General features: G+C 38.2%; 2 protein-coding genes across 3 annotated transcripts; one reads left to right on the top strand and one right to left on the bottom strand.

Annotated features, from left to right (window-relative positions):
* Positions 1-9,485: 9,485 nt before the first annotated feature.
* On the bottom strand, positions 9,486-10,022 carry LOC142180782 (uncharacterized). The gene has a single exon (XM_075252853.1). It carries the CDS (start codon positions 10,020-10,022, stop codon positions 9,486-9,488), a length of 537 nt encoding a protein of 178 aa, XP_075108954.1.
* A 2,622-nt stretch (positions 10,023-12,644) lies between these two features.
* On the top strand, positions 12,645-14,628 carry LOC107809730 (uncharacterized). 2 transcript variants are annotated; one of them, XM_016634402.2, is made up of 2 exons: positions 12,645-13,366; positions 14,294-14,628. In XM_016634402.2, the coding sequence occupies exons 1-2, from the start codon at positions 12,910-12,912 to the stop codon at positions 14,371-14,373; spliced, it is 537 nt and encodes a 178-aa protein (XP_016489888.1). In that variant the 5' UTR covers positions 12,645-12,909; the 3' UTR covers positions 14,374-14,628. The 2 variants fall into 2 exon arrangements, with proteins under 2 accessions (XP_016489888.1, XP_016489887.1); XM_016634401.2 differs by having other exon boundaries at positions 12,648-13,432.
* Positions 14,629-26,872: the final 12,244 nt, after the last annotated feature.

The raw sequence follows: 26,872 nt of genomic DNA, 5'->3' as shown, positions 1-26,872 counted from the left end.
CCAAGATTTGGGGTTAAGTTATGTTTTTAAGAACATATGGGACATCAATCTCAACCTAGTCCAAGAATTCTATGCAGGGTTTGACCCATATGACACCAAGCAGCTAGTGCCAATTCGTGAAAGTTTGATAGATTTTTCAGCCACGACTATATGCAACTTTTTAGGTGCACCAAATGTTCCTGTGGAGCCATTGGAACAATTCATTCGCCGTCCTACATATAGAGAGCTGAGGCACACGATATGTTGTGTTGACTCTACGGCTGCGTGGGTTCAGGATAAGGTAACAAACCGTCACAAGAGATTCCCTAAGAAGAAGATGAAGGCGAAGGCGAAGGTGTGGCTTAAACTGATAAACGCACGGCTCCTACCGTGCAATCATGACACGCTCATTAGCCGTGAGAGGACATGTGTGCTATACTTCCTCATGATAGGGCAAAGGGTGAATGTGGGTCATCTGATCCGCTACCAAATGTCATAAGTAAGAACGAGTAAGAAAGTCGATCGAATGCCATTTTCTAACTTCTTGACTCAGTTCTTAAGGCACAAGGAGGTTAAGGTGGAGCCTGAGTTTGACCACACCATCGATCAGCCCATTCGACAAACGAACATCACTAATCTCCGGCTGAAAGACGAGACTGCTATGCCATCATTGACAGGTGTTGAATGCAATGCACGTGATGATAGTTTTATGGCCCATATCTATGGGATACTGGATTTGCAGTTGAGGATAGGGGGTCGATCGGCACATCTAAGGAGATGACAGAATTGGAGCATCGGTACCCGCTCAATGCTTATGTGCAACAACTAGTTGGGTTAGGAGATGGATACAGACTCACCGATGATGAGGATATCAACACACCGGAGCAGTTTAAGGCTGAGCAAGAGTAGTCAGATGGTGAGGGAGATGATGATGAGGAGGAGGACGACGAACATGATGAAGAGTGGAGAGCGTAAGAGGATGAAGATGTTGCTTGATCAGGGAGTTTTCTTGCACCCTACTCTTTTTATTTCTTGTTTTGTCTATTTTGTGCATGCACTGAGAACAATACATGATCTAAGTGTGGGGTGAGAACTTGTAGAAATTAGTAGTTGTTAGCTTAGTTGTTTTTGTTGTTTTAGTAAGTGTCGTTTTCGTTAGCTAATTATTTTAGTTATTTGTTTTTCATTTTTGTTTTTCTTGTTAGTTGTTTTTAGTCAGAAAATACAAAAAAATATATATAAGTGTTGGACTCTTCCCGATGATGGATCTCCTAGACAGTTTTCTTGAGGGAAGTAAGTCTAAAAAAAATACCAAAAAGATTTTTTTTGTGTAGGTAGTGTAGTAATTCCCCCTTGATTTTTATTTGGGCCACGTGTTTTTACTAAGGGATTTTAGTTGAACCGGGTATAGGTAGTTTTAATTTTTAGGATTAGGAACCACGTGGCTATGCATTTAATCACATCAATATCTCTGAGCCTTTTGATGCTTTGAGAATAGCCAGTACTCTGTTTGTGACGCTTAGGCTCAATTTTTGACTCTAGTATAAATACCTTAAATCGTAGATTCTTAAATTTGCTTAATGCTTTAACTGGAGTGTCGTGATAAAAACCAACCCTGAATGAGTTATGTGCCATGTTTGTGTGAGGTTTGTATGTATTTTGTGCATTGCATTTGATGTCTAGAACTTGCCCCATGTGTGTGAAAAGTGATATTGTAGTCTTATTCAGTCTGAGAAGTGATATAGGCGGTTCTTTGTTTAGCCAGATATATATAGAGTACCCACCTAAATGTTATGTATCGTAGTTAACTCCATTGAGCCTATAATCATGTTTCTTTGGTAACCACATTATAAGCCATACCCCTTTGTTTTGAATCGACCATATATTTGAACCTTGTCACCTCTCATGAGCACTTGAATTGTGATAAATTATGGAAAAGTTAAAGTGTAGGGTGGTTGGTTGGCTTTTGAGTGGAACAAGTGAAATAAGGAGAAAGGTGCATCGTTTGAAAGAAAAACAAATGTGTCAATAAAAGTCATTTGGATAGAAAAAAAAGAAAAAAATATAATAGTTGTAGTGTATGAAAAATAATTCCTGATGGTGGTGGCTTTTGACGTACTGATGCTTCAAGAAGTAGGGGTAAAATATAGTGAAGTTAAGGTGGAGTTTTGGTTTGACATAAGTATGGGCTTGAAGGTTAAAGTGTGTGTATTAAAGTACTTAAAGGAGGTGGTCACTTATATCCAAATGTACCCTACCCGACCCGTAGCCTACATTACAACTAATGAAAGTCCTATTTGATCTTAGACTGAATGAACTCGATTAGTGGAGTATTACACTGCGGGCAAGCTTATGGTGCATCATTTGGGGCATATGAAGGTTATTTCTGAGAGCGAGTGAGTTTTTCCAATCTTGAGTTCCTACGTTATTAAATTTCATTGTGTGTGGAACTAAGCTCTTTGATTGGGCGAGGGCACATGATTCATAAAGGAAAGGTAATGTTGTTGACTTCATATTAGATTAAGTAAGTGAATTGTGAATAAGGCATGGTATTTGTGAGTCGAATCTTGAGGCGAGGATGTCACACCTTTGTGCTTAAACTATTTTAAAGATTCTTGGTATAATGAGTTAATGGAATTTCTTAATAGGTTGTGTCTATGAGTGTAGTTTGATTGCTCAAGGACGAGCAATGTTTAAGTGTGGAGTATTGATATGTGGCTATAATTCATGGTTTAGAACAATATTCGCATTGCATTTTTATACGTTTTAATGATAAAGTACACCTTATTTGCATGTAATAGGGTCCATTTTATGTGTAGATGAATTGGAGATGAAAGAAGAAGAAAAAGGAGACCTACAAGTCGAAAGCGTGCGCAGGAGAAGTGAATGAGAGAACTTGGCGATGCCAGGCTTGAAACTGGCGTTAGGCTGGCGATGCAAGGCAAAGGCCAGGCTTGAAGCTAGTGTTAGGCTGGCGGCGCAAGGCAAAGGCCAAGCAGAACCAGGCGTTAGGCTGGCGAAGCCAGGCCTAGGGCGAGGACCAGTCCAAGTTTTGAAGGCTTAATTCATTTCTCGACTTGACTAGGATTTGACCTACACATTTAGGTCTTGTCCTAAACATATAAATAAACCTAAAAATGCCACTTCGAAGGACTTTTGCAACCGAAGGCAAGGATAGCTCGTGGAACACTACTTGAGAGTTAGAATCATCGATTTCTACATCCCTTTATCCTTACTTTGTAATTTAATTATGCAAAATACTTTGGATATTGTTACTATGAGTATGAGTAACTAAACCGCTAATCTGGGGTTTTGATGGAACCTGTTGGAGGATGATTTTCTTGTTACGTTAATATAGATTTGCCATAGTATATTCTCTCCATTTGTTCAACTATATTCTTATTGTTGTTGATTGAAGGGCCCTCAATTGACTGTTCATATTTAGTATGTATTACTCGGGAGAGAGTGCATATTTAGGTAGTTGTTGAACAACATCACTCCTAACGTATATGAGGGATCAATACGAAGGGTTTAAAGGTGGGATTAGGGATAACGAAACTTTGGTGCAATCTGAGTGAGTTGTACTTAAGGCCAGCTAGCATAATTTGGGAGAATATGTCTAGTATATTGTGGTAATTACTCAGAAGAGAGTTACGACAGTCAGAGTACTCATGATCTATAGAGAAGACTTAGGCAAATTTATAAAAAACGTAGCGGAAAGGATTCCGACAATAGGGGAAATCAGAACCTTAGATCATTCCAATTCTTGTCTACAACCCATTCATAGTTAGTTCTTATCTATTGCATTTTTATTACGTAATATTTAGTTAGTAAACATCCAATTTATTACTTAAATATTTCTGAAGATTGAATACGTGAATTTGCATGAGTCCAATAGCTATGTTTAATAGGTTAATTCCCTGTGGAATTCAACTCCGAACTTGTTAACCGGAATATATTTGCAATGACTACTTTGTCCTTTATATAAGGCATAGTTGGGCATGATAACTACCCCAAACAAAATTTTAAGCTTCTAATATTGAAAATATATTGTCACGACCCAACCTAGGGTCGTGACAGACATGATGTCAGAGTAATTCAGCCCTAGGGTGTCTAGAGGTCGTGTATAGTAGAGTCTTGTTTATGGGTATGTTGAGCACCACATTTATAAACATGAGGCTACATGGCATTATAGGATGGTTATCCTTCCTTCTTCTCTAGATCGTGCAATAGAGCTATGTTATAAGAATTTAGCCTTCTAACTAAACATTTTATATATAGAGATGTCGCCGAAGAGACTCACAGCTGCCCAGAAGGGAAATGTCGTTGTTGGCCAGGGTACTAGCAGAGTACCCCCTGAGGTAGATGAGTATGAGGAGTCTAGACATGAGGTTCCATTCGGAGCTTCACAGACTCCGCCTGTTCAGGGAGAGGTAGGGGTGCTCCATCTACCACACCTCTGGCTCCTCAGCACGACGTCATGAGGGAGGCCATCAAATTGTTGACTAGCATTGTAGCTACACCTCTGGCTCCTCAGAGTGACAATACGAGTTCTAGATTCGTGATTTCCTCATATTAGAGCCTCCAACTTTCACAGGATCTAGTACAATAGAGGATCCCCGTGATTTTCTAGATAGAGTAGCAAGAGCCCTTAGAGTTATGCATGCCACAGATAGAGAGTCAGTTGAATTGGCAGCATATAGATTACAGGATCTAGCAACCGGTTGGTATACAATTTGGGAGATGTCTAGGGGAATAAATGCTGCTCCAGCTATATGGCGGGAGTTCTCATAGGCATTCCTCCACCATTACTTACCTACAAAGATACGTAAAGCAAGATTGGATCAGTTCTTGATATTGAGACATAGGGTATCAGCATTGTGGAATACAACCTCTGCTTTAATTCTTTGGCGAGGTTTGCTCATGCAGTTGTATCAGACATGGAGGAAAGGATAAATATGTATGTAAGGGGACTTGTTCCTCACTTATTAAATGAGTGTATGCCTGTATCTATGCAGTCGAGTGTGGACATTGAATGTATTCAGGCATTCGCCTTACCACTTAGGGAAATGAAACAGAAGCAGAGGGCTGACAGAGATAGAGATTCAGGCAAGAGAGGCATATTTTCATATTCATTTGGTTAGACATCTAGTGCTAGTAGACAAGAGAGTGTCAGGCAGCCATCAGCTAGTACTCCTTCACGATTTCAGGGCCAAGATCTGATCGACCTCTACAGTCTAGAGCTAGTCAGGGTGGTTCACTTTACCCTAGGTGTTCTGACTGTGCAGACACCATTTGGGCCAATGCCAGATAGGTGTAGATGCATGTTATGTTTGTAGAGAATTAGGCCATTTTATGAGAGAATGCCCATCTAAGGGTTGTAGTGGTGCATCTCAGCTAACGACATCAGTTGCAGCTTCTTCAGCACTAGCACACCCGCAAGGGCAAGTTCCCCTGACACTAGCTGGTCGTGGTAGAGGCCGAAACGGAGCTCCAACTATATGCGGACCCTCTAGTTAGTCGTCAGGACCAGGGGGCTTCACTAAACGTAGTTACATGTACTTTACTAGTGAATTCTCATAATGGTATGTGTTGATAGATCCTGGTTCTACACTATCATATGTTACTCCCTTTGTTGCTACTAAGTTTAGGATAGAACCAGAAGCCATTAAGCTTTTTGAGGTAGCCACCTTAGTTGGTGATCAATAGTAGCTAGGCGTGTTTTTAGAGGTTACACGGTGATGATTGACAACCGTAGTACTACAACTGACTTGATTGAGTTAGAAATGGTTGACTTTGATGTTATATTTAGTATGGATTGGTTGTCTTCTTCTATGCTAATGTTGATTGTAAAGCGAAGACGACCCAATTCAATTTTCTAGAAGGGTCAGGTATAGAATGGAGAGGTGTTTCTGCATCACCAAAAGGTAGATTTATTTCGTACCTTAAGACGAGGAAGGTGATTGCTAAGGGAATGTTGGCTCTTGAATCAGTTCCAATAGTGAATAAATTCCCTCATGTATTTCCAGATGAGCTTCTAGGTCTTCCTCCAAAGTAGGAAATTGACTTTCCTGTTAATATAGTGCCGGGTACACAACCAATATCTATTCCTCCTCACAAGATGGCACCATCAAAATTAAAGGAACTTATGGAGTAGTTGAAAGATCTGTTAGATAAGAGTTTCATTCAGACCTAGCACTTCTCTTTGGGGAGCACTAGTTTTATTTGTGAAAAGGAAATATGGCCTGTACATATGTGCATAAATTACGGATAGTTAAACAAGATCATGATCAAGAGCAAATATCCCCTTCCGAAAAATTGATGACTTGTTCGACTAGCTTCAGGGTGCCAAGTGCTTCTCGAAGATAGACTTGAGATCAGGCTACCATCAAGTTAGTGTTAGAGAGTGTGACGTACCTAAGACAACCTATGGTTTCCAGGTACTGAGAGGTCCAGTTAAGAGAGTAAAGAAGAGTTAGAGGCAACGAGATGTCTTGCTTGAGATTCCAGAATAACATAAGAAAATCTATGGTGCTAGAAAGTTAAAGGAAGGTTGCGAGTAATATAAACATATATGTGTATGTTGCAAGCTAAAATATGGTAGAGCGACAAGGAATTTTACGTAGATAGGAGGAAGGATAAGAAAAAGGTGAGTGAAAAGGTGATGAGAATAGGTAAGCTCTCGGTATTAAGCCCATCAAAACAAGTGAGGTGATGGTTTTCATAAGTTAGAGAAGGCTCAGTATAGCCTGAATGAACTTGGAGGACTTTAAGACTAGGAGTATTTAGAAGAGATGGATGTTGCCTTGGTAGTAGAATAAGAGTGTAATTGTGATAAATGATAAGAGGATGACGTTTAGGCCTTCGATTGAGTACTGATTCAAAGAGAAGGAATTTTATGAATTGCAGGGGATTAGAATACCCCCATAAGATGAATCATGTTGAGATCCTAAGAAATACGTTTATTAAGGTATAGTATCACCCCGAGGTGGATCAGGCAAATAAATTCAGATATTCTCCTATAAGACGTGAGCCCTAGTGACAAAGTATTATATAAGAGGTTTCAAGTTATCAAATGTAGATTATAGAAAGATCAATATTAAGGCAAATCAACAATATATGGATAAAAGTTTTGAGGCTATGAAACAGAATATAGCAATCATTGTAAGTTCGACAAAATACCAAGTGAATAACTTCAGTACACCTATAGATGCACAAAGGTACAACTTGTCATAGTTTTGTATATATTCACAAAGTGAGGCACAGAGATTGGCTAAAAGCTAGAGGAAAAAGGAGTGAAGAGTCGCGTAGGCGCGGGTACAAGGACAAATTCGTACAGGCTGTATGGCAGAAGGTAGCAACAATTATGAGAATGAAAGAATTTCGATCACAAGTCATGGCATGAGAAAGAGGTTTAAAGGGGGAATGCCCTGGCCTTTGGAATTAATTACAGAACAGTTGCTTAAACGACAAGGAAAATATTAATATATTCGTAAGAACTGTAGGTTATAAGACTGATAAGTGCATCAATTAACATTCAAGGACGAATGTTCCAAAGGGGAGAATGATGTTACACCCCATATTTTCGCACGTAAAAGTACGTCGTAAGTCAGTTGATGTATGCTCGAAATTAGATCATCTTTGAAAGTATAAAATAAGTTAATCATGTTACCTTATAGGTTGAAAATATTTAAGATCATGAACTCCAAGTACCAAGAGGGTTGGAAGGTTTAGAAGCTAAACAAATCGAAGAAAATAAGTTTCGTCGAAATGGCAAGTTGGGAATGTTATAACTCGTACTTTTGCGGTGATACTATGGTGATTAACATGATAAATAGGTGATATTATGAGGTATATTAGTCGTATTATAGTCGTGTATTATGTTTTGAAGTCAAACGAGTTGGAAACAAAAGTCGACAAAAGTTGTCGCAAGTTACATTCATAATTTTACTTAAAATTTAGGTCTAATGTTACTGAGCTTTTTTCTCAATGTAATCAGAATTATGGGATGATACATCTACTAAATTGAAGATCTATGAGTCTAGTTTCCAACTCATTAAATTGTTCAATCATGGTAATTATATCCGCGTGTTGCATCTCTGTTTATGTATACTTTTTGATATGTTATCTCACATGTTATTAATGTCATTGTACGTGACATGAGTTTGAGCTGAATTTGTGGTAAATTATTATATTCCGCGTGGTAAGTTGGATTATGTTTCTGTGAGATGTTGGCATATAGAGACTTGAGCAGATTGATAACTAATCTTGCGCAACAGAGCTATGTTGTTATTAATATTGAGGTGACGCATACCTCAGGCCCCACATTGGGCTAAGCAGTACTGTTTAGCGGGCGAAATGTGCACCAGGCCCTAAGTTGGTATATATAATATTGATTGTTGACTTAGATCAGATAAACGCTTGGGCAAGGACCCGCCTCTCCAGAGCCAGGTATTTACTGGGAGCACAGACACAGGGTCATATATGTGCTTGATTGAAGGACTTATGTCAGGCACCCATATAGTGCTGAGTGTGTGTATATGTGTGTATGAGGGTCCTTGGGATTTGAGCCAAGCAACGTGAGTATACTTAGAGAATATTTCAGGGGCATTGAGCTAGGCAATATGAATGTGTTAAGAGCTGTTTATACTTGATGATTTAACTGTACAAAAATTGTTGATTTGGCATGTATGACTGACATGCAGACGTAGAGTTGTATTAACTCTCATGCTAGGGGGTACTTGGTAACTGTACTTGAGGATTCGATTTCAATATCACAATTTTATCCTATTAAATACCTGCTTAAGTGAATTCTATGGAAGATGGTGCCATGCTTGTTATATCTAAAATGCATGCCTATTTTTCTTCTTATTGTGTTAAGTTGAGCTTGTTATCATTTGAGTTGTTCTCTTTTATGTACTATTATTCTACTGTTATTGTTATTATTGGTTGTGAAAAGTGAGCATCGCACCTTGCCTAGCTTGTCACTACTTTCAGCCCGAGGTTAGGATTGTTACTTATTGAGTACATGTGGTCGGTTGTAATCATATTACACTTTGCACTTCGTGTGCAGATACAAGTGTTACCGATCGTGGTTGTTGCCCGTAAGTTGGGCCTGGATTAGTGAGAATTCTCGAGGTAGTACTATTGTTCCATTCGCAGGCCTTGAAGTCCCTTCCTTATTTTATGTTAACATTGTTTAGTCTTCTAGACGATATTGTACTTGATTCAAACCTTGTATTTACTCATTCTTTGGAGCTCATGCACTCAGTGACACCAGATCATGGGATGGTTTATTTTTATTGTGACTATTTACCTCAATTAATCATCATTGTTTCCACCGTTGAGACCATTTAATGTTATTATTTAAGTTTGTTTCTGCTTACTGATTGATGACTTGTCTAGCAAGTGGTGCTAGACGCCGCCACGGCTCCGGTGAGAGTTTTAGACTGTGACACTAAGACTAATAGGCCTTAATTTTGAGAGGCTTTGAGGATTGTCAACTTTTAAATCAAAACTAAATAGGTATACGTGATGAACGTATTTACTCCCCTGCCATTTATAATATCCAAAACCATACTACATATGCCATCTTCAATTATGTCCCATGAGTGTTGGAAGAGCTTCCCTTTAAAACCATCTAGTCCACCCGCACTATCTGGATCAATTCCAAATACTGCATGTTCTACTTCCTGTTTGATAGGGATAACCATCAAATCATTATTATCTTCTTTTGGTATAATTGATGGAACACTATCCAGGAATTGTGGATCAGTTCTGTGATACTTATGTGAGAAAATATTCTCATAATAATTTATTGCGGCCTCTGGTATAGCTTTTGTCCCTTCTATCTTTTGATCATCTTCCCCTTTAATTCTATGAAGAGATAATATCTTTCTTCTTCCTCTTATCATCTTAAGAAAATAGCTAGTGTTATTATAACCTTCTATGTTCCATTTCAAGTTGGTTTTTGGCTTCCAGAAAGAGTTTATTTTCTTCACAGGAAGGATGTATTCATCATTAATTCTGTTTAGCTCTATCATGTTAGCTTCATCATTCTCTAACTCTTGTTTCTTCAATGATCTTCTCCTCCATCTACTTTGCAGTGTCAAAAATATTTCTAATGAAGTTTTTTGTCCAGCGGCTTAGGGCTTTGGTCACAACTTTGAGTTTCTGTTGGACCTTCCACATATCATTACCTTCACATTGAATATCCCAAGCACTCCTAACAATAGTATGATAGTCTTCTTGGCCAATCTATATGTAACTATAGTCTGCCTAATTATCGTTCGTAGTTACTATTTAGTTGTTATTAGTTGGTATCACTTGTACTCAGACGCGCAACGAATACAACTTGTGTCAACTGTATTCATTCGCACAACTGTATTCATTCGCACAACGAATATAATATGTATCAACTGTATTTGTTTGCGCAACAAATAGAATCAAGGTGAAATACAGGGGTGTATACAAATGACACAATCTGTATCAACTGTATTCGTTCACGCAACAAATACAATCAAGACGAAATACACAAAAATGAAATGCTCTCATTGAGAGTCGAAGTCAAGACCTTTACTAAGCATGGTCTAACCAACTGAGCTCCGAGAGCTTGTTGCTCTCTTGTTTCAGCTCAAAACAATTGATCTCTTGTTTTAGTATATTCAGGTGGGTTTTCTATAAAATTAAAATATAGCTACGGATGGTAACTTTTTGAAAGTATAACTATGAATAGTAATTACAATACATATATTTGCGGCGTCTACGTAATTTTTCCTAAAATGTTTGCGTTCCTTCCTTTTTTTCCTTTTTAAGTTCTATTTTCTAGCTACTTAGGTGTTGCTCCCAAACGCACGCACACGCAAGTATACGTGGTCGACAAGTAATATAGGATTGTAAGTCCAGATATCATACCCACATGGACTTGTGATTAACTATCAACTAAATTAAACCAATTAATCTATTCAAGCGAATCCTAACGTATGAATATTTAACTAAAATTAATCTAGAGTAACAAATTAATTGATTAAAGAAAATAACGACAAGCTTAAAGACGAATTCAATGGGAGAGAATATTCTAGAGTTATGGGTTAGCTAACAATCCCGTTGAGTTTTTTTTTACCTAAATTGTCTAATTAATTTTTCTAGTTTATTGATTGACGGGGTTAATATTGCTTGTAGTCTTCTCCCGAAGTACTACTCACCTATTCAAGCTAACCTAATGCCTATATTCCTATGGAATTAGGATTAACGAAAACGCATTTATAATTCCCGTATAATAACCAAGCAAGGCGATTAGGTATGTTCCTATCCTAACCGCAAATCCGTTCCCAATACTCGAGTGCAAGATCTTGCTCTACTCAATCTTATATGCAATATAGAATTCCCTCTCCCGAGTTCAATCCTAGATTCGTAGATAGTATTCAATTGGTGATCAAGCAATCAAATTAAGCGCAAGATTGAATAAATAAATTAATATGATAAAATAATAAGAACACTTCAAACTACAATGTTCATGCATCATCCAAAACTCTAGAATTAATGAACTATGAAATTAAAGGAAGAGAAAAGAAGGAAAAACTAGTTAGAAGCCTCTTCCAAGCTTGTTGTGTATTCCTCCACATAAATTCTCCTTCAAAGTATGTTAGATCCCCTCCAAAATAAATTTAGAACTTCCTTTATACGAGTTAGGGGAAAGGAGGGAGGGAGGGGGAGGGAGGAGATCTTGGGCCGAAATAACTTTGTCCGGACTAAATAGGAAAAGTCTCCGCCCCGACGTCCAGACCCTGGCACTGGAGACAGTAAGCTTCCAACCTTCAAATCCTCCCTTAACATCAATTCCCTCCTTGGTGTTTGTTGTTTTTTTAGTATATATTAATCATTATGATAATGACGATGTCCTCCTTTCTTGTCTCCTCTCCTTCTTCCTTTCTTTTTTCTTCCATATTTTATTTAATTTTGTTTCAAATCTTTTCATCTTCACACCCTTTTATTTCTATACAATTAAAATATATTATTAACCATAGAACAATATAATTAATACTCAAAAGATAATTAAAAGTACTAAAATGTGAGACAACAATGATTAAATATATGCGTTTTTAGCCAAAAATCATTACGTAACCTATTAATTTTCCTTAAGCAAAAGGACATTCTGGAAAGAAAATACTCCTTCCGTCTTAATTTACGTAGCACCTTTTCCTTTTTAATCAGCACAACAAGAATGTCATTTTTCTTTATTTAGAAATAATTTATCTTTAAAATTTCTACTCTACCCTTAACGAATTGATTTATAGTAAAATAAATATTTATGATTCGATTTAGACGAAAAGTTTTAAGAGTCTTTCTTAAACTCCGTTGTCAAGTGAAACAATGCCACATAAATTGAGACGTGACGGAGGGACTAAAAAAGTGAAGGCACCATTATTAAGAAATTTAATTAATAAATTACAAGCATATTCCCAAGGAAACAAAATACTAGCTAACACAAAGCCATTGTACCTGCAATAAACGCAAGGTTCTTTCAGGTAATGAGCCATATATACATGCTAGAAACCAAATTAGTAAGTTTACTGTTAGAAATGAATGGAGAGTTGGAGAGAGGGAAGGGCCGCAAAGAATGGCTGTCCCTTGACATTTCTCTCATTAAAGCCTTCCAAAACCTTAGCTGCACGAGTTGGTCGGGCTGGTGCATGCCATTCTTTACAAGCCAATAACGCAAAAAGAAACTTCCATTTCATTCCCCTTATTATTCCCAATCGAGAGAAAGGCCGACCACCCAGCCACTCATCCACGCCCTGATCCCTTCATTCTAACTCTTTCTAACGGCTGGCCGAGGCGGCGATTAATTAGTTCTCGCCACGGCCTGCCTATCAACTACAACTCCACTATTTTTAATCACATACTGTTATTGTTGTGATAGTTGCCAATATGGGGGAGGTCATTAATAAGAACCCTGAGAAACACGTGTCATCGTCGCCATCTTCTAGTGAATCGGAGCGCGACGAGTTGCAACTGTTGGAGCGCGCACCACCTTTTTGGAGGAACCGAAAGAGGTTATCCAAGCAACTTTCTATGTGCGAGACTCCACGTGATATTGCATGGGAGAAACGGCGTCGTCAATTTCTCCTCCAGGAAAGGAGGAAACAAGGGATTCACGACCCCGACGACTTGACCGACGAGGACCTCAATGAACTCAAAGGCTGCATCGAACTAGGATTTGGGTTCAACGAAGAGGAAGGTCAGAGGCTATGTAGCACGTTGCCGGCGCTCGATCTTTATTTCGCGGTGAACCGCCAATATTCCACAAGCCCAATCTCGAGCCCCGGTAGCAAAGGTTCATTACCCTCTCCCGCTGGATCCAGCTCGTCGTCGACATCTCTTGGAGGTAGGTCCTCCTCATTTGGAAGCCCTAGGAGTGACTCTGCCGATGCATGGCGAATTTTTAGCCCGGGTATGGCTCTTCTTCTAAGGAAAACACTCAGGTTCCAACCTTAAATTTCTAAGCGAAAATCTTATTAATAATCAAAAGAAATAGTAAAAGTACAGGTATGAATTTATCCTTAAAGTTAAAGCCAAGGGCAAAGCTCCGTTTCATATTATATGAGGTAGTTTGACTCGGTACGGAGTTTAAGAGAAAAGAAGAAGACTTTTGAAACTTGTGGTCTTAAAAACTTAAGGGGTAAAAAGTTTGTGGGGCCATGACATTTGTGTGGCTATAAAAGCTTCTCATTAAGGGTAAATGAGTAAAATGAAAGAGTTTAAAGTTGAATTATTTTCAAATTTAGAAATGTATCATTTGTTTTGGAACAGACTAAAAAGGAAAGTAACCCATTTAATATGATACGGAGGAAGTATATGCACACGCAAAGGAAGTGCAACTCTAGAGAAAATAATTTCTAGGAGGGGATTGAAAATTTTTAAAATCGCAATTTGAGTTGTATAAGATCATCATGTAAAAGATGTAAATGATAATTAGATAGTACTATCGGGACCTATATTCAAGTTGAGACTCGTCACAATTTTAGATAATTTTTAAATGTTCTGGGAAACTGTGGGAAAAGATTCATAAGATTAATACCACGAAATATAAGATGCACTATTTCTCGTTAGCACTTTTTAGCATTAGAATTTCATTTTGTTTGACTCTCTAAAATGAAAACTTGAAACAACATCTGTGTTAAGAATGAGCATATTTTTGTTCAATTTTCTAGAATTTTGTAACTTACTATTCCCATTTTGTTTATATTACTGTAGTTTATAGGACAAAGTTAATAAGATGACAATTAAAAGTTTTTATTGATAATATGCGCAGGAGATGATCCTCAACAAGTTAAGACAAAGTTGAGGCATTGGGCACAGGCAGTGGCATGTTCTGTAATGCAGTCCCATTGAAAGGGTGGAGATGGATTGTACAGAAAATAAAAGTTAGTCAAAACCTAGTCTTATTTCAAGAAAGGAAGATTTTTTTTTTCTTAATATGCAAGCATTATAAATGGAACAGAGCCTTTCCAGATTGTTAATCGTAAGGTAAGGAGTGGAGTAGTTTCAAAATTGGTTTGGACAGAGATACCTTGTAATTCATTCAACTGTAAAGGATACATTCAAAATGCTCAAAGTTATCTACTTAGCTTTCTGGCTTTTTGATTCCCACAGAAACCTGATTTTTTTTCTTCTTCCATATATCAGCAGATGTTCGTTCTTATTTTCCGTTTTCATTTCTATTGGGTACTCAGAATTAAAAAAAGAAAAGAAAAGCAAAGGTATGATCTATGAAAACCGACAAAAAGAGAAATAAAAGTGCTTCGTTAGATCTGCGCGCAAGAGCGACTCTAATGTAGCCTGTATTAAAAATGGGATGTATATGAAAGTTATATGAATGTAGATTTTATTTCTTTTTGTAATAAGTATCTCGTTTCTCTGTTTAAGTTTATGTACATGTAGAAACTTGAATGATATTGTGTACCTTGCTTACCAATGCAATGAAAATTTGTTCTATGGTTTTTTTGGTTGTCAGAAAGGAGGGGATGGAGTTTAGCTTTAATGGTTTCCTCTAAACAGTTGGGATCTCATTGGAACTTCCTAAACTTTTTTTTTTATGGGTAAAAACTTAGTGTAGTGTCCAAAGTAAAAACTTAGTTTAGTGTCCAAACTAGACTTCAATTTCTAGAAATTCCTCAAAACAAGAAGCGGTTTTCATATTTTTTTTGTTTTGAAATATATGGCTTATGATAGATGTCCATAACTCCTAATGAAGTTACTCCCATTATTCTTTCTCATGATGTAGTTAACTCTCCATTACTTCTCACCATTATAGTTGTAACAACCACACCTCCATAAGTTCACTCATGATCTCCCCCTATGATCTTAATACTTAATGTTATGTCCATGACACCCTTTAGTGTTCCATAGTGGAACCTTATAAATAGAGGTACTGAAAATCATGTTGTACATACTTGAACACTCGGAAGAAATAACAAAGCTCACTTCCTCTCTGCATCTCTTATTGTCACGACCCAAAATTCCACCAAGTCATGATGACATCTAACCCAACCCGATAGGTAAGCCCAACACCTTGATGCACTCAAACAAGGACGACTGTGCAATCACACAAGGAAGAACACTGCTAACCTATTGACCAACGCCTGAACATCTATAGTCAAAGGCCTCTCCATAGCTGGAATAAATTCCAAACTTCTCATACTCTCTGCCTTCCTATTCAAAGTATCCGCTACCATATTTGCTTTACCCGCATGATACAATATAGTGGTATCATAATCCATAAACAACTCCAACCACCTCCGCAGCCTCAAATTTAAGTCCTTTTGATTGAATAAATGCTAAAGACTCCAATCCAGTGTAAACCTCACAAGACACACCGTACAAGTAGTTCCTCCAAATCTTGAGCGCATGCATAGTACCCACCAACTCCAAATTATGGACCGGATAATTTTTCTCATGAGGCTTCAATGGGTGCAATGCGTAGGCAATCATCGTACTGTCCTACATCAACACACAACCGAGGCAACCATGCGACTCATCACAATAGATAGTATACATCCCCGATCCTGAGAGAAATACCAAAATTAGAGTTGTAGTCAAGGAATTCTTGACCTTTTAATAGCTCTACTCACACTTGTCAAACTATCCGAATGGAACGCCTTTCTGAGTCAACTTGGTTAGTGGAGCTGCAATAGGTGAAAATCCTTCCACAAGACAATGATAATGGCTTGATAAACCTAAAAAAAACTCCTGATCTCTGTAGCAGCAGAAGGTCTAGGCCAACTCTGAACTGCCTCAACCTTTCTTGGATCCACCTTGATCCCAGTATTAGAAACCTTGAGGCCCAAAAATACCACCGAATCCAACAAAAATTCACACTTGGAGAACATAGCATACAACTTCTTCTCCCTCTGAATATGAGCACAATCCTCAAATATTGCTTATGCTTATCCCTACTACGGGACTTAACAAAGATATCATCAATGAATAAAATAACAAAGAAATCCAAATATGGCTGAAATACATTGTTCATCTAATGTATAAAAGTTGTTGGGGCATTAGTCAAACGATAAGATATCACCAAGAAGTCATAATGCCCATAACGAGTCCTGAAAGTTGTCTTAGAAATGTCGGAAGCCCTAATCTTCAACTGTTGATAATCTGGTCTCAAATCAATCTTCGAGAACACCCTGACACCCTGAAGCTGATCAAACAAATCATCAATGCGAGGCAATGGATACTTCTTCTTGATAGTGGCCTTATTCAACTGCCTATAATCAATGCACATCCTCATAGAACCATCTTTCATCTTCCCAAACAATACTAGTGCACCCCAAGGAGAAACACTCGGCTTGATGAATACCCTTTATCAAACAACTCATGTGATTGCTCCTTCAACTCAACTGGAGTCATGCGATACATAGAGTATATATGGGTCGAGTGCCCAACACCAAATCAATGCCAAGATCAATATCTCTATCGGGTGCTATGTCCGATAGGTCTACATGAAACACATCAGGAAACTCCCTCACTATTGGAACTGAATCAACAATAGAAATATCAGCATTAACTTATCTAACAAAGGTTCGATTCACCAAACACCACTTCTCAACCATTCGTTGAGCTTTTAGAAATGAAACCACCATACTAGGGGTATGACCAAGAGAACCCCATTATTTTCACTTTGGTAACCCCAGCATAGCCAACATCATGGTTTAGGGTAAGAAACAGTAATAACATGGTACATAGATATCCAATCCATATCCAAAATCCTCTCAAAGTCGACCATACTAAGCAACAAAATATAATTCTAGTCGGATAAGCCCTAATAGTAACTACATAAGACCGATGTATACAATATACTACAATAGAATTACCAATAGGTATATATACTTAACATAAATATATAGAGAACCACGAGGCATATCCAAATAAGGAGAAAAATATGATGACACATATGAATAGTAGACCTCGGATCAAACAACACATAAGCATCTCAATGACAGACCGAAACCATACCTGTGATCACTGTATTTGAGGAGACCACCTTGGATCTACCCAGAAAAGAATATCAATCAGCCTGACCAGCATCAACCTAGCCCCCTCCTCTAGGAAAACCTCTAGCTGCATGTCCTCCCCCTCTAGCTTACTAGATAAAGAGTGGAGCAATTGGTGTGAAAACCACTTCTTGAGAAAACTATGGAGTTGTGACCCTAACAAGCCAGAGCAAATGCCTTCTCATATGGCCAAGCTCTCTTCATTCATAAAAACCTCTAGCTTATTGAGGCTACTGAACCTAAACCTGCCTCTGATGGCTGAAATTCCCACTATAGAAACCCTAAATAGACGGAGCTTGGTACGAACTCGCTGGGACAACACTGAAGGATGATGGAACTAGAGTGCTAAAAAACAACCAAACCACTACTCCACGGGCTACATGCTGTGTAGAATGAGTGGTCCTACCATGATAGCCTCTACCAAACTGACCTTTACCTCCAAATAAGGTACCACCAGAACGACATGGTCTCTTACCTCTCACCATAGCCTCTCGTCCCTGGCTACGAATACGGTCGATCCTCCGAGCTATCTCTACACTCTGGTGAAACATAGTCCCAATCTCTTACTCTCGAGCCATAGAAATCCTAATGCTATAATTCAAACCCTTAATAAATCTCCTCACAATCTGAGCCTTGGTGAGGATAAAGATAGTAGCATGGCGAGACAACTCTCTAGATCTCGCCTCTTACTTGGTCATAGTCATGCGATCCTTTTGAAAATGCTCAAACTTGCCTCTCAATGTATCTGTCTTGGTGTGTGGCATGTACCTCTCAAGAAACAATTGTGAGTAATAAGCACAAGTAAGAGGAGGTGAACCTACTGGTCGGCCCAACTCATAAGTCTGCTACCATCTCCTAGCAGCTCCTCTAAACTGGATGTAGTGAAGTATATCTTCTCTATATGCAAACTCCTTGGATGTATACATGATTATTACTGCATATCTCCTCTATGTGTTAGCTTCGAAATTGTATACATGCCTTTTACGCATATCTCCTCTATATGTTGCTTTAGTTGACGAAATGATACACAATACATATCTTTTATAGATGTCTCTCTCTGTGTAACTTGACTTATCTATTTTTTCATATCTCCTTTATGTCCAGAATGATTAGTTTGTTTCGATGCTAGTGCATATCTTCTATATTGCACCATTAGTCTTATTTGCATTTCATGCATAGATTCCAATATTGATTATACATATATGTTTGTATTCATGAATTATACGGATTCGACACATAGTATCATTGGTGATTCTTGCCACTATCTCCAAGATTAGTAATGATACTTACTGAGTATATGGGTAGGTTGTACTCATACTATACTCTGCAATTAATCGTGGAGATCCAGGAGTCGGACCAACTGAGCGTTGAGTGCTGGACTATTGTTTAGTTTTTGATACCAAGGTAGAACTGCTTCTGGATTGCAGTCCATGGCGTCTCCTTCTATTTTTATTACTATTATTATTTTAGATAGTGTATTTTATTTCAAATATGTATTCACATCTTAGAGGTCATGACTCTGTGTTACCAGTTTATGGGGTATTGTTGCAATTGTTTGTTATATTTATGTTTATTTGACATTTGAACTCCTTTATTCTGTCTTTGTTATTATTTTTCGCAAATGATTATTGCTTGGATTTCAAGTGGGGGGTTTTAGGTCGCGACAAGTTGGTATTAGAGCACTAGGTTGCTTAGGTCTTACGAGTCATAAGCAAGTCTGGTAGAGTCTTGCGGGTTGGTACCGAAGTGTCTACAACTATCTTCGAGAGGATACATGGAAGTTAGGAAAACTTCTCTTCTATCATTCTCTATTGTGCGGATTTATTTATTCTAAAGTTTGAGTCTTTGCTCTTCCATTCCCTCACAGATGGTGAGGACACATTTGTTGATGATCAATTTTGACCCTCCCTTTTTAAAATTAAATTTTTTACGCTTATTAATCAACAATAATGTAGTAGGGTATTTAAAAATAATTGGTATCTATTTTCTCAAATATAAATAATATAATAGATAATAAGTATAATAATAGTTAACAATATTTATTATATAATTGTCACACCTATTTTTTACACACCCGAAGGTAGTACAAAGGAGTTTTTTCCAATTTAATTGACAATCGGAACAGGATTATTTATTAAAATCAGAGTCGCCACTTGGAATAATTTATGGTGTTCCAAGTCACCGGTTAAAATCCCAAATCGAGGAAATTGACTCTAGTTACAGTCCGCGAACCAGAAATCCGAGTAAGAAATTTTGTTAACCCGGGAGAAGGTGTTAGGCATTCCTGAGTTCCGTGGTTTTAACACGGTCGCTTTGATCATACTTGGCTTATTAAATTGTCTAATTACTGATTTTAGAACCTATGTGCATTTACCTTTCACTGCTTTTAAGTTAAGAAAATTATCTTGAAATGGGTCACGCGTACGTGTGCCTATTTGTTTGGTGCATCAAAAATTATGTCACGCGAACGTGTCCATAGTTAATAACGCTTTGTTATTATTAAGAAAGTTCGGTCAAAGTTGCGCGAACGCATACTCCGGTTTTCGTTTTTAGAAACCGTAATCATGTCACGCGAACGTGTCCATAATTAGGATAGTATATTAAACGTACATAAGCAAACTCCGTACATTTGTCAATTTTTATATCTAAATTAATACGAAGGCCATGCAATTGTCATTTGTTCGACAAGACGCATCTTGATTTATTAAAAAAAATGATACTTAGTTAGACGAGCTTGAGAGGTTTGAACCTATTCTAGACTACATGAGGAGGTTTGGGCCAATGCACCCCTTAATTGAGAGCCGATTCGAATAAAACAAACAAAATAAAAAAACGTGAGCTTCATGCATGTACAAGGTCTGCTCGTAAAAGGGCCTTAGACTTGGGCCTGGGCAAGCCCAAGTTTCTTTCGGACGACTCGACATTGAGTCTAGATAGAGTCTCGTCACCCAATTCGAGTAAGGAAGTTAGACTCCAAATGATTATTGCAGAATCACGACGAACGAGCCTGGTTGTTCAAATTAGGTTGCTGTTACGATTCCTAAACAAATTATTCAAGTTCATGCTAACATGATTTCCAAACTCAGTATTAGTATGTTAATAGCTATTCTCACTTTATCTCATTTTCCTTACCATCATTCCTAGACAACTCCAAACCAGCAGTTGATTTTCAACATAAAACACCCAACTAATATTCATATCATACAACTCAACCTATCAAACAGTAACATGAAATCCTGGGTATACATTAGGCCTCAACATTCAAATGAGTTGCAAGGGCATAAAGGATCTAACACTGATTAATTACAAAATTTAACTAATGATCAATACTTTATCAAGTTCACGTTTCTCAACAGTTCAAGACCAGCTATAATAGCAGGAATTTCAGAGGCAAACAACATTTAACTACAAGGCCCTATTAATTTCAAAAAGATGCAAACTGGCTATGGATTCTCATATCGAACATACAATGCATCAATTAACTCAAAGAAACTGAAAATAAACTAAAGGATCTGAACATGTAGAAGCCATATTTGGACCTCCAGATTTCATTTTACTTCAATATCAGGCCTCATATGAGGTAAGTCTAGAAACATGTACCTGAAATATGAAATGAAAGAAACAGGAGGGGGTCAGTAGTCAAACAGCAAAGTAGCAGAGCCCAGCAACTAGGAAGAAACCAGCCAAACCAGAAAACCAATTCGATATGAACTATGACCTCGACAACTTCAAATCAAACCTCTACAAGCCCAAGCTCAATTCATTTTAACCAGATTCTTAGCTTTCAGAAGTTTTCCAGAAATTTTAAACCAACAAAATGGCTCAGAGAATTAAAACCAAGCAAACAACATCAGTTTCATTCGACCTTCAACAATTGAAAACTAAGAAAATCAAAGAAGGATTTCAATAGCACAGTCCTTCTATGGATTTCTTCCCTATTTTCGTTGTTCAGATTTTCAGAGTTCAGGATTTTAGGGATTTCTTACCTCTTGGGTCTGCCTTGAAAGGGAAGAAATGGTGCCTTTATAGGCAAGTTACTAGGGCAGCCTTGCAGATTTGTTTTTACCTTTTTAGTCCTTTTTTAAATCTTATTTTAGCTTAAAAGTCCCTCACTTATTGGCTTGTTACTCAAGTTATATTGTTAAAAGTCTGAAATTCACAGAGAAACCCTCACTAGAAACTTCCAAATCAGTTACACTAAAGATTCCTTATGCCAATTCCCTAGACTACCCTCCCAGCACCCTATTTTTACCCTGAAGACCAACCTGGATCAAACGGGTGTGGGTTATGGACCCCAATGGGCTCAATGTCTCAAAAGACATAGCCTCAAATTCAGGCCAAACAGGACTCTCTGAGAACGAGGTCTGTATTGCCCTCAGAGCCCAAATAGCAAAGTGAAACCAAAACAAATTCAAAAGAAAACAAACTTACTAGAACCCATCAAATTGACTAATTTAACGATCACAAATAAGCAGGAAGCTAATTAAGCTATTAAAACTAATTAACAAACTAAGCAATTTCAGACAAACAAATAAAAGGACTCTGAAAACAACTCGATTTTAGAGGCACTTAAGAAACTAATCTTAAAACATAGTTTCAACAATCAATTTTTCAAAACGCAGAGATCAAATTGGACTCAATCTTTTGAAGAGGATAAAAGGAAGAAGCCAGGGACAAAAAGAAAAAGAAGAACAAGGAAATCCATTGAGAAAAACTTACTTAAGAGGACGAACGAATATCAAGCCCCCTTAGATTTCAACTTTGCTTTGACCAACAGAAATCATTTCTTCCAGTAGACCCAGCCTTGCATGGCTTCGGCTGAGTCTTTGTGAGAGAAAGGATTCCTGGGAGTCTCAACCTTGAAAGAAAAACTGAAACGGAGAGACCTGAGTGACCATATTGGGGAAAACCGGGTCTTCCGAGTTTTGGATTTGAAATTCCGACCAGTAAATGGAAGTTATTGGGAAACCGGTTGGGAATCTGGTATGAGGAAGGAACGGGAAGTTTGGGGTGCCAAAATGATGGAGTTTTAGAGGAGATAGGGTTTTTAGCCAGACCTTCATTCAAAGATTTGAATCGTTCTGGTTTGATTCGAGGCAAACAGAGTGGGGGTTTGGAATGAGGGGGTCTTGGTGGTCATGGGGTGTTATTTTGGGAGTGCTTGGAGGTGGCGCCGCCGGTTGAGGCGGTGGAAAAATAGGGCGGCGACTTAGGGTTTGGGTCTCTGAAAGTAGGTTGAGAGAGACGATGAGAAAGGGGTTCTGAGGGGGGGATTAGTTCCGACACTCTTATAGTTAGAATAGGTTAGTTCCGGACCGTTTGATCATCTGAGATCAACGGTCCAGATCAATATTACAAGGAACGGTGTCGTTTTAGTTGAGTGGGGGGGGGGCTGGACTGGGTTGGGAAGGTTTGGGCCAGTATATGAGAAGAAGGGGTCTGGCTTTGCACTTTGGGCCAAAATCGACAACCCTTTTGATTCTCTTTCTTATCCTTTTCAAATCCAATTGTTTTCTTATTTTTCTTTTTTTTTTTCAAATCAATTAACAAAATTCCAAACTAAATTCCTAAATTATCTAAATTGTAAATTTATACTAATTATCTAACTATAAATTCAAACTAAAAGAGAAAAATTAACAATTTAAGAATTAAACACAATAATTGTAAAAATGAACCAATTTTTGTGATTTTTTTTTTGACAAAACAAATAACTAACTAATTAATCCTAGAACTATTAAATAAAACCTAAATGCAATGCATGATATTTTTGTGTTTTCCATTATTTAAAACAAAATAAACATGCGCACACGAATGCAAACAAATAACAGAAAAATGCCACGAAAATCCACAAAATTGCAAACAATGAAAAGAAATTATTTTGTTTTGAATTTATGGGAGTAATTCATATAGGGCAAAAATCACATGCTCATAGCTGCCCCTCTTTGCTCGGAAGCATGAAGAGTTTTCGTGCAAAGATAAAGTAAGCGAATACGAGCGATTTTTACCCGTTTGAATACTCCGTGGGAAGCATTCTGAAAGATTTAACCGCACCCTGCTTCCGAGGTTGCGTACATATCCTTGGCTAAAAAAGGAATCAGGTCAGTGTAATTCAGGAATGTTTGGTAGTTGGGACTACCATGAAGCTGTGACTTCACTGTTGTTGCTGTTGCTGCTACTGCTTACTGAACCCCTTATAATAAAAGAAGCTAAACTAGACTATGATCTATGCTTTACAAAATCCTATCTAGATCTTCAAACTTGCTCTTGTGTTTCTTGTTGCCTTGTTGTCCTCTATTCTCTCAGTGGAATCCCTTTGTCGCCACCTTGAATTGTAATCTGAGATGTTTTCCTTTTCTCCAGGTGGATGCCCTGACTGCTAAACTTGATATGTATTCCCATGCTCTCCAGGCGGGGCTCCTAACTCCAAAATGTGAATGTATTCCCATGCTATCCAGGCGGGCTCCTGACTTCGAAACGTGAATGTATTCCCATGCTATCCAGGCGGGCTCCTGACTTCGAAACGTGAATGTATTCCTATGCTATCTAGGCGGGCTCCTGACTGCTACGCTTGAATGTATTCCCTGCTCTCCAGGCGGGCATCCTGACTTCAACTTGAAACGTATTCCCTACTCTCTAGGCGGACTCCTGACTTCAACTTGAAACGTATTCCCTGCTCTCCAGGCGGGTTCCTGATTTCTAAACTTGAGTGTATTCCCTGCTCTCCAGGCGGGCTCCTGATTTCAACTTGAAACGTATTCCCTGCTCTCTAGGCGGGCTCCTGATTGCTAAACTTGAATGTATTCCCTGCTCTCCAGGTGGGCTCCTGATTTCAAAATAGACAAAATGGAGGATTTGGAGGTTAAACTTAAATTGTACTCCCTTGTTCTCCAGGCGGGATCCTGACTGCTACACTTGCAAGTATTCCCTACTCTCCAAGCGGGCTTCTGATTTAAAAATAGACAAAACAGATAAAACAGAGAAATTTTCTGCCCCAGTTTGGTAGTTGGGCACATGAGTGAGTGTTAAACTGAATCATATTACCAAATATTACTAAGAATTTGAAAGCTAGGTTCCATTATCCAGGGGGGTCCTGACAGATCTTAACTAAATGACAATTTCAAATCTACGCTATATCTTTTAAAGGCATGACTTCTGCTACATCTTGTTATCTAAGAAGGTCTTGAACTACTCCCCATTATCCAGGAGGGTCCTGAAAATTCAAAGTCAAATTTCATCTTAAGAGTGACAACTTTTATAGCTGAATTATACTACCCTATAGCAGAATTTACGCTAAATGTTGCTATCTAACCAAAACTTTAAAGCTAAGTCCCATTATCCAGGAGGGTCATGAAAACTCCTAATTGAATCCTATCTCGAACATGCAAACTTCTACGCCATCTTATATTCCTTTGGGATGCATTTATGCTAGATTATGCTATTTTGAACATTTAAACTAGGTCCCATTTTCTAGGAGGGTCCTGAAACTTACTGTCAAACCTGTTTGATGCCTGCCTTTCCTTGCGGAGAGTTCCTCTGAAACAAATGAACTTTTCTGCCCCTGTTTCAATCAAAGAACATTTGTTAGTTTAAAATGGTGGTTAGTTGATGGCATTCGTGCTGAAGATCCTTCCGCTGCATTGTTTTGTTTTGACTGGCTTCTCTGAATTGGCCCTGAACCGCTTGACTTTCTAACTAACTTTCAAAAACCCATAACTTGAATGACCCGAGTGTTCTATCCCCGAACCGTTGCTTCACATCTCTGACCCCTTTAACTGAACCTCTGCATCCCCCATGAAATTACCAAATCATTTTGCCGATGGAACTCCTGCTGTCATTTTATCCCCTTTTACATCATGCTATCTTTGGTATGTTCTGGCCGCACTGTTCTTTGCAATCTTGAAGCTGGTAGTGAGCTTTGAAATTCCTTTTTATTTGTTTAAGCAGAACTGACATTGGGAACATCTTAGAGAAATAAACCCAAAGAAATGAAATGCAATGACTTTCAGAGTTAAGGATAAGGAAGTCCAAAATTGGAAGACTATCTGAAGAGAAAAAGAAAAGAGACTTATCTGAGCAGAACAACTGGCACCAATGATCATGACATGTAATTTGGATTAATCGGCCCAATCTGTCCAACCCATCAACTTTTAGTTGCCGTACTTTGTTGCCCCAGAATTTCCATAACTTGATTTCTTCACCTCAAATCCCTACCTTGCTCATCCTGCGGTGCCTTGAAAAGTTTTCACCAGCAGACCTATCTCATTCCTTCATCTGTCAACTCACTTTCTCCTTAAGGTGACCGTGAGGGTTTTCGCCAATAATACTCTCTCATTTTGATTTCTCTCAGCTCCCATCGCCTTATGGTGCCTGTGAGAGTTTTCACTAATAAGACTCTCTCATTTTTGATTTTTTCTGCTTGAACCAGAGTGTTACCCCTCACATGAATTACGTTTTCCTGCTTGACTTGGTATTTCTCGAAGACTGATCAGAAGGTCTTTCTTTGGACCATAACGTGGGCTTTTGGATGGGGTTAGAGAGGAAGGGTATAAAAATCTCAAAACCGTTTGATTGGGTTCAAATTTACAACCTTCATAATCAGATTTCTGATAACAACCACAACTTCTGCCCTAGTTTCTTTTTTGGGGACTTTTGGGTTTTTATTTTGATGGGACCGAACCGTGAGGCTGCCTACATATCCTTAGAAGGAATCAGGTCGAACGTAGTTCATGACATAGGAATTACTTTGTTTGCTGTGATTTTTCTTCCCTTTTCTTTCTCTTCTTTTCCTCTTTTGTTTTTCCTTTTGTTGTTGTTGTTGTTGTTGTTGTTGTTGTTTTCCTTTTTTTCTTTTCTTTTTTTTTTCTCTTTCCATTCTTTTCTTTCTCTCATTTCTTTACTTATCTTTACGCTTGTGTTTCCGATATTTACTATTGATTCCGAAGGAGGGGTATGAAAGAAAATAAATGAGGCCCAAAAGGGGTAATGAGGGATAAAGTGTTTAGATAGCAGAATAAAATGCCTTCGTCATTTCAATATTCGAGACATGCCAAATACAAACAAGTACAATCAAAGAAAGAAATCATACATAATATCTCTTGACTACATCAGAATTGATAGCCATTTCTACACATTTACCTTCTACATCTGTCAAATACAATGCACCATTGGACAACACTCTAGTCAATGACGAACGGCCCCTATCAATTTGGGGCAAACTTTCCTTTTGCCTTAACTTGATGAGGAATAATGTGTTTCAATACTAACTGACCCACTTCGAACTTTCGTGGACACACCTTCTTGTTGTATGCTCTTGCCATTCTCTGTTGATACAACTG

This window comes from Nicotiana tabacum, chromosome 5 (assembly GCF_000715075.1).
Source record: "Nicotiana tabacum cultivar K326 chromosome 5, ASM71507v2, whole genome shotgun sequence".
NCBI classification, from domain to species: Eukaryota; Viridiplantae; Streptophyta; class Magnoliopsida; order Solanales; family Solanaceae; genus Nicotiana; species Nicotiana tabacum.
The sequence above is the reverse complement of the archived record's forward strand: the minus strand, read 5'-3'. Positions and strand labels throughout refer to the sequence as shown.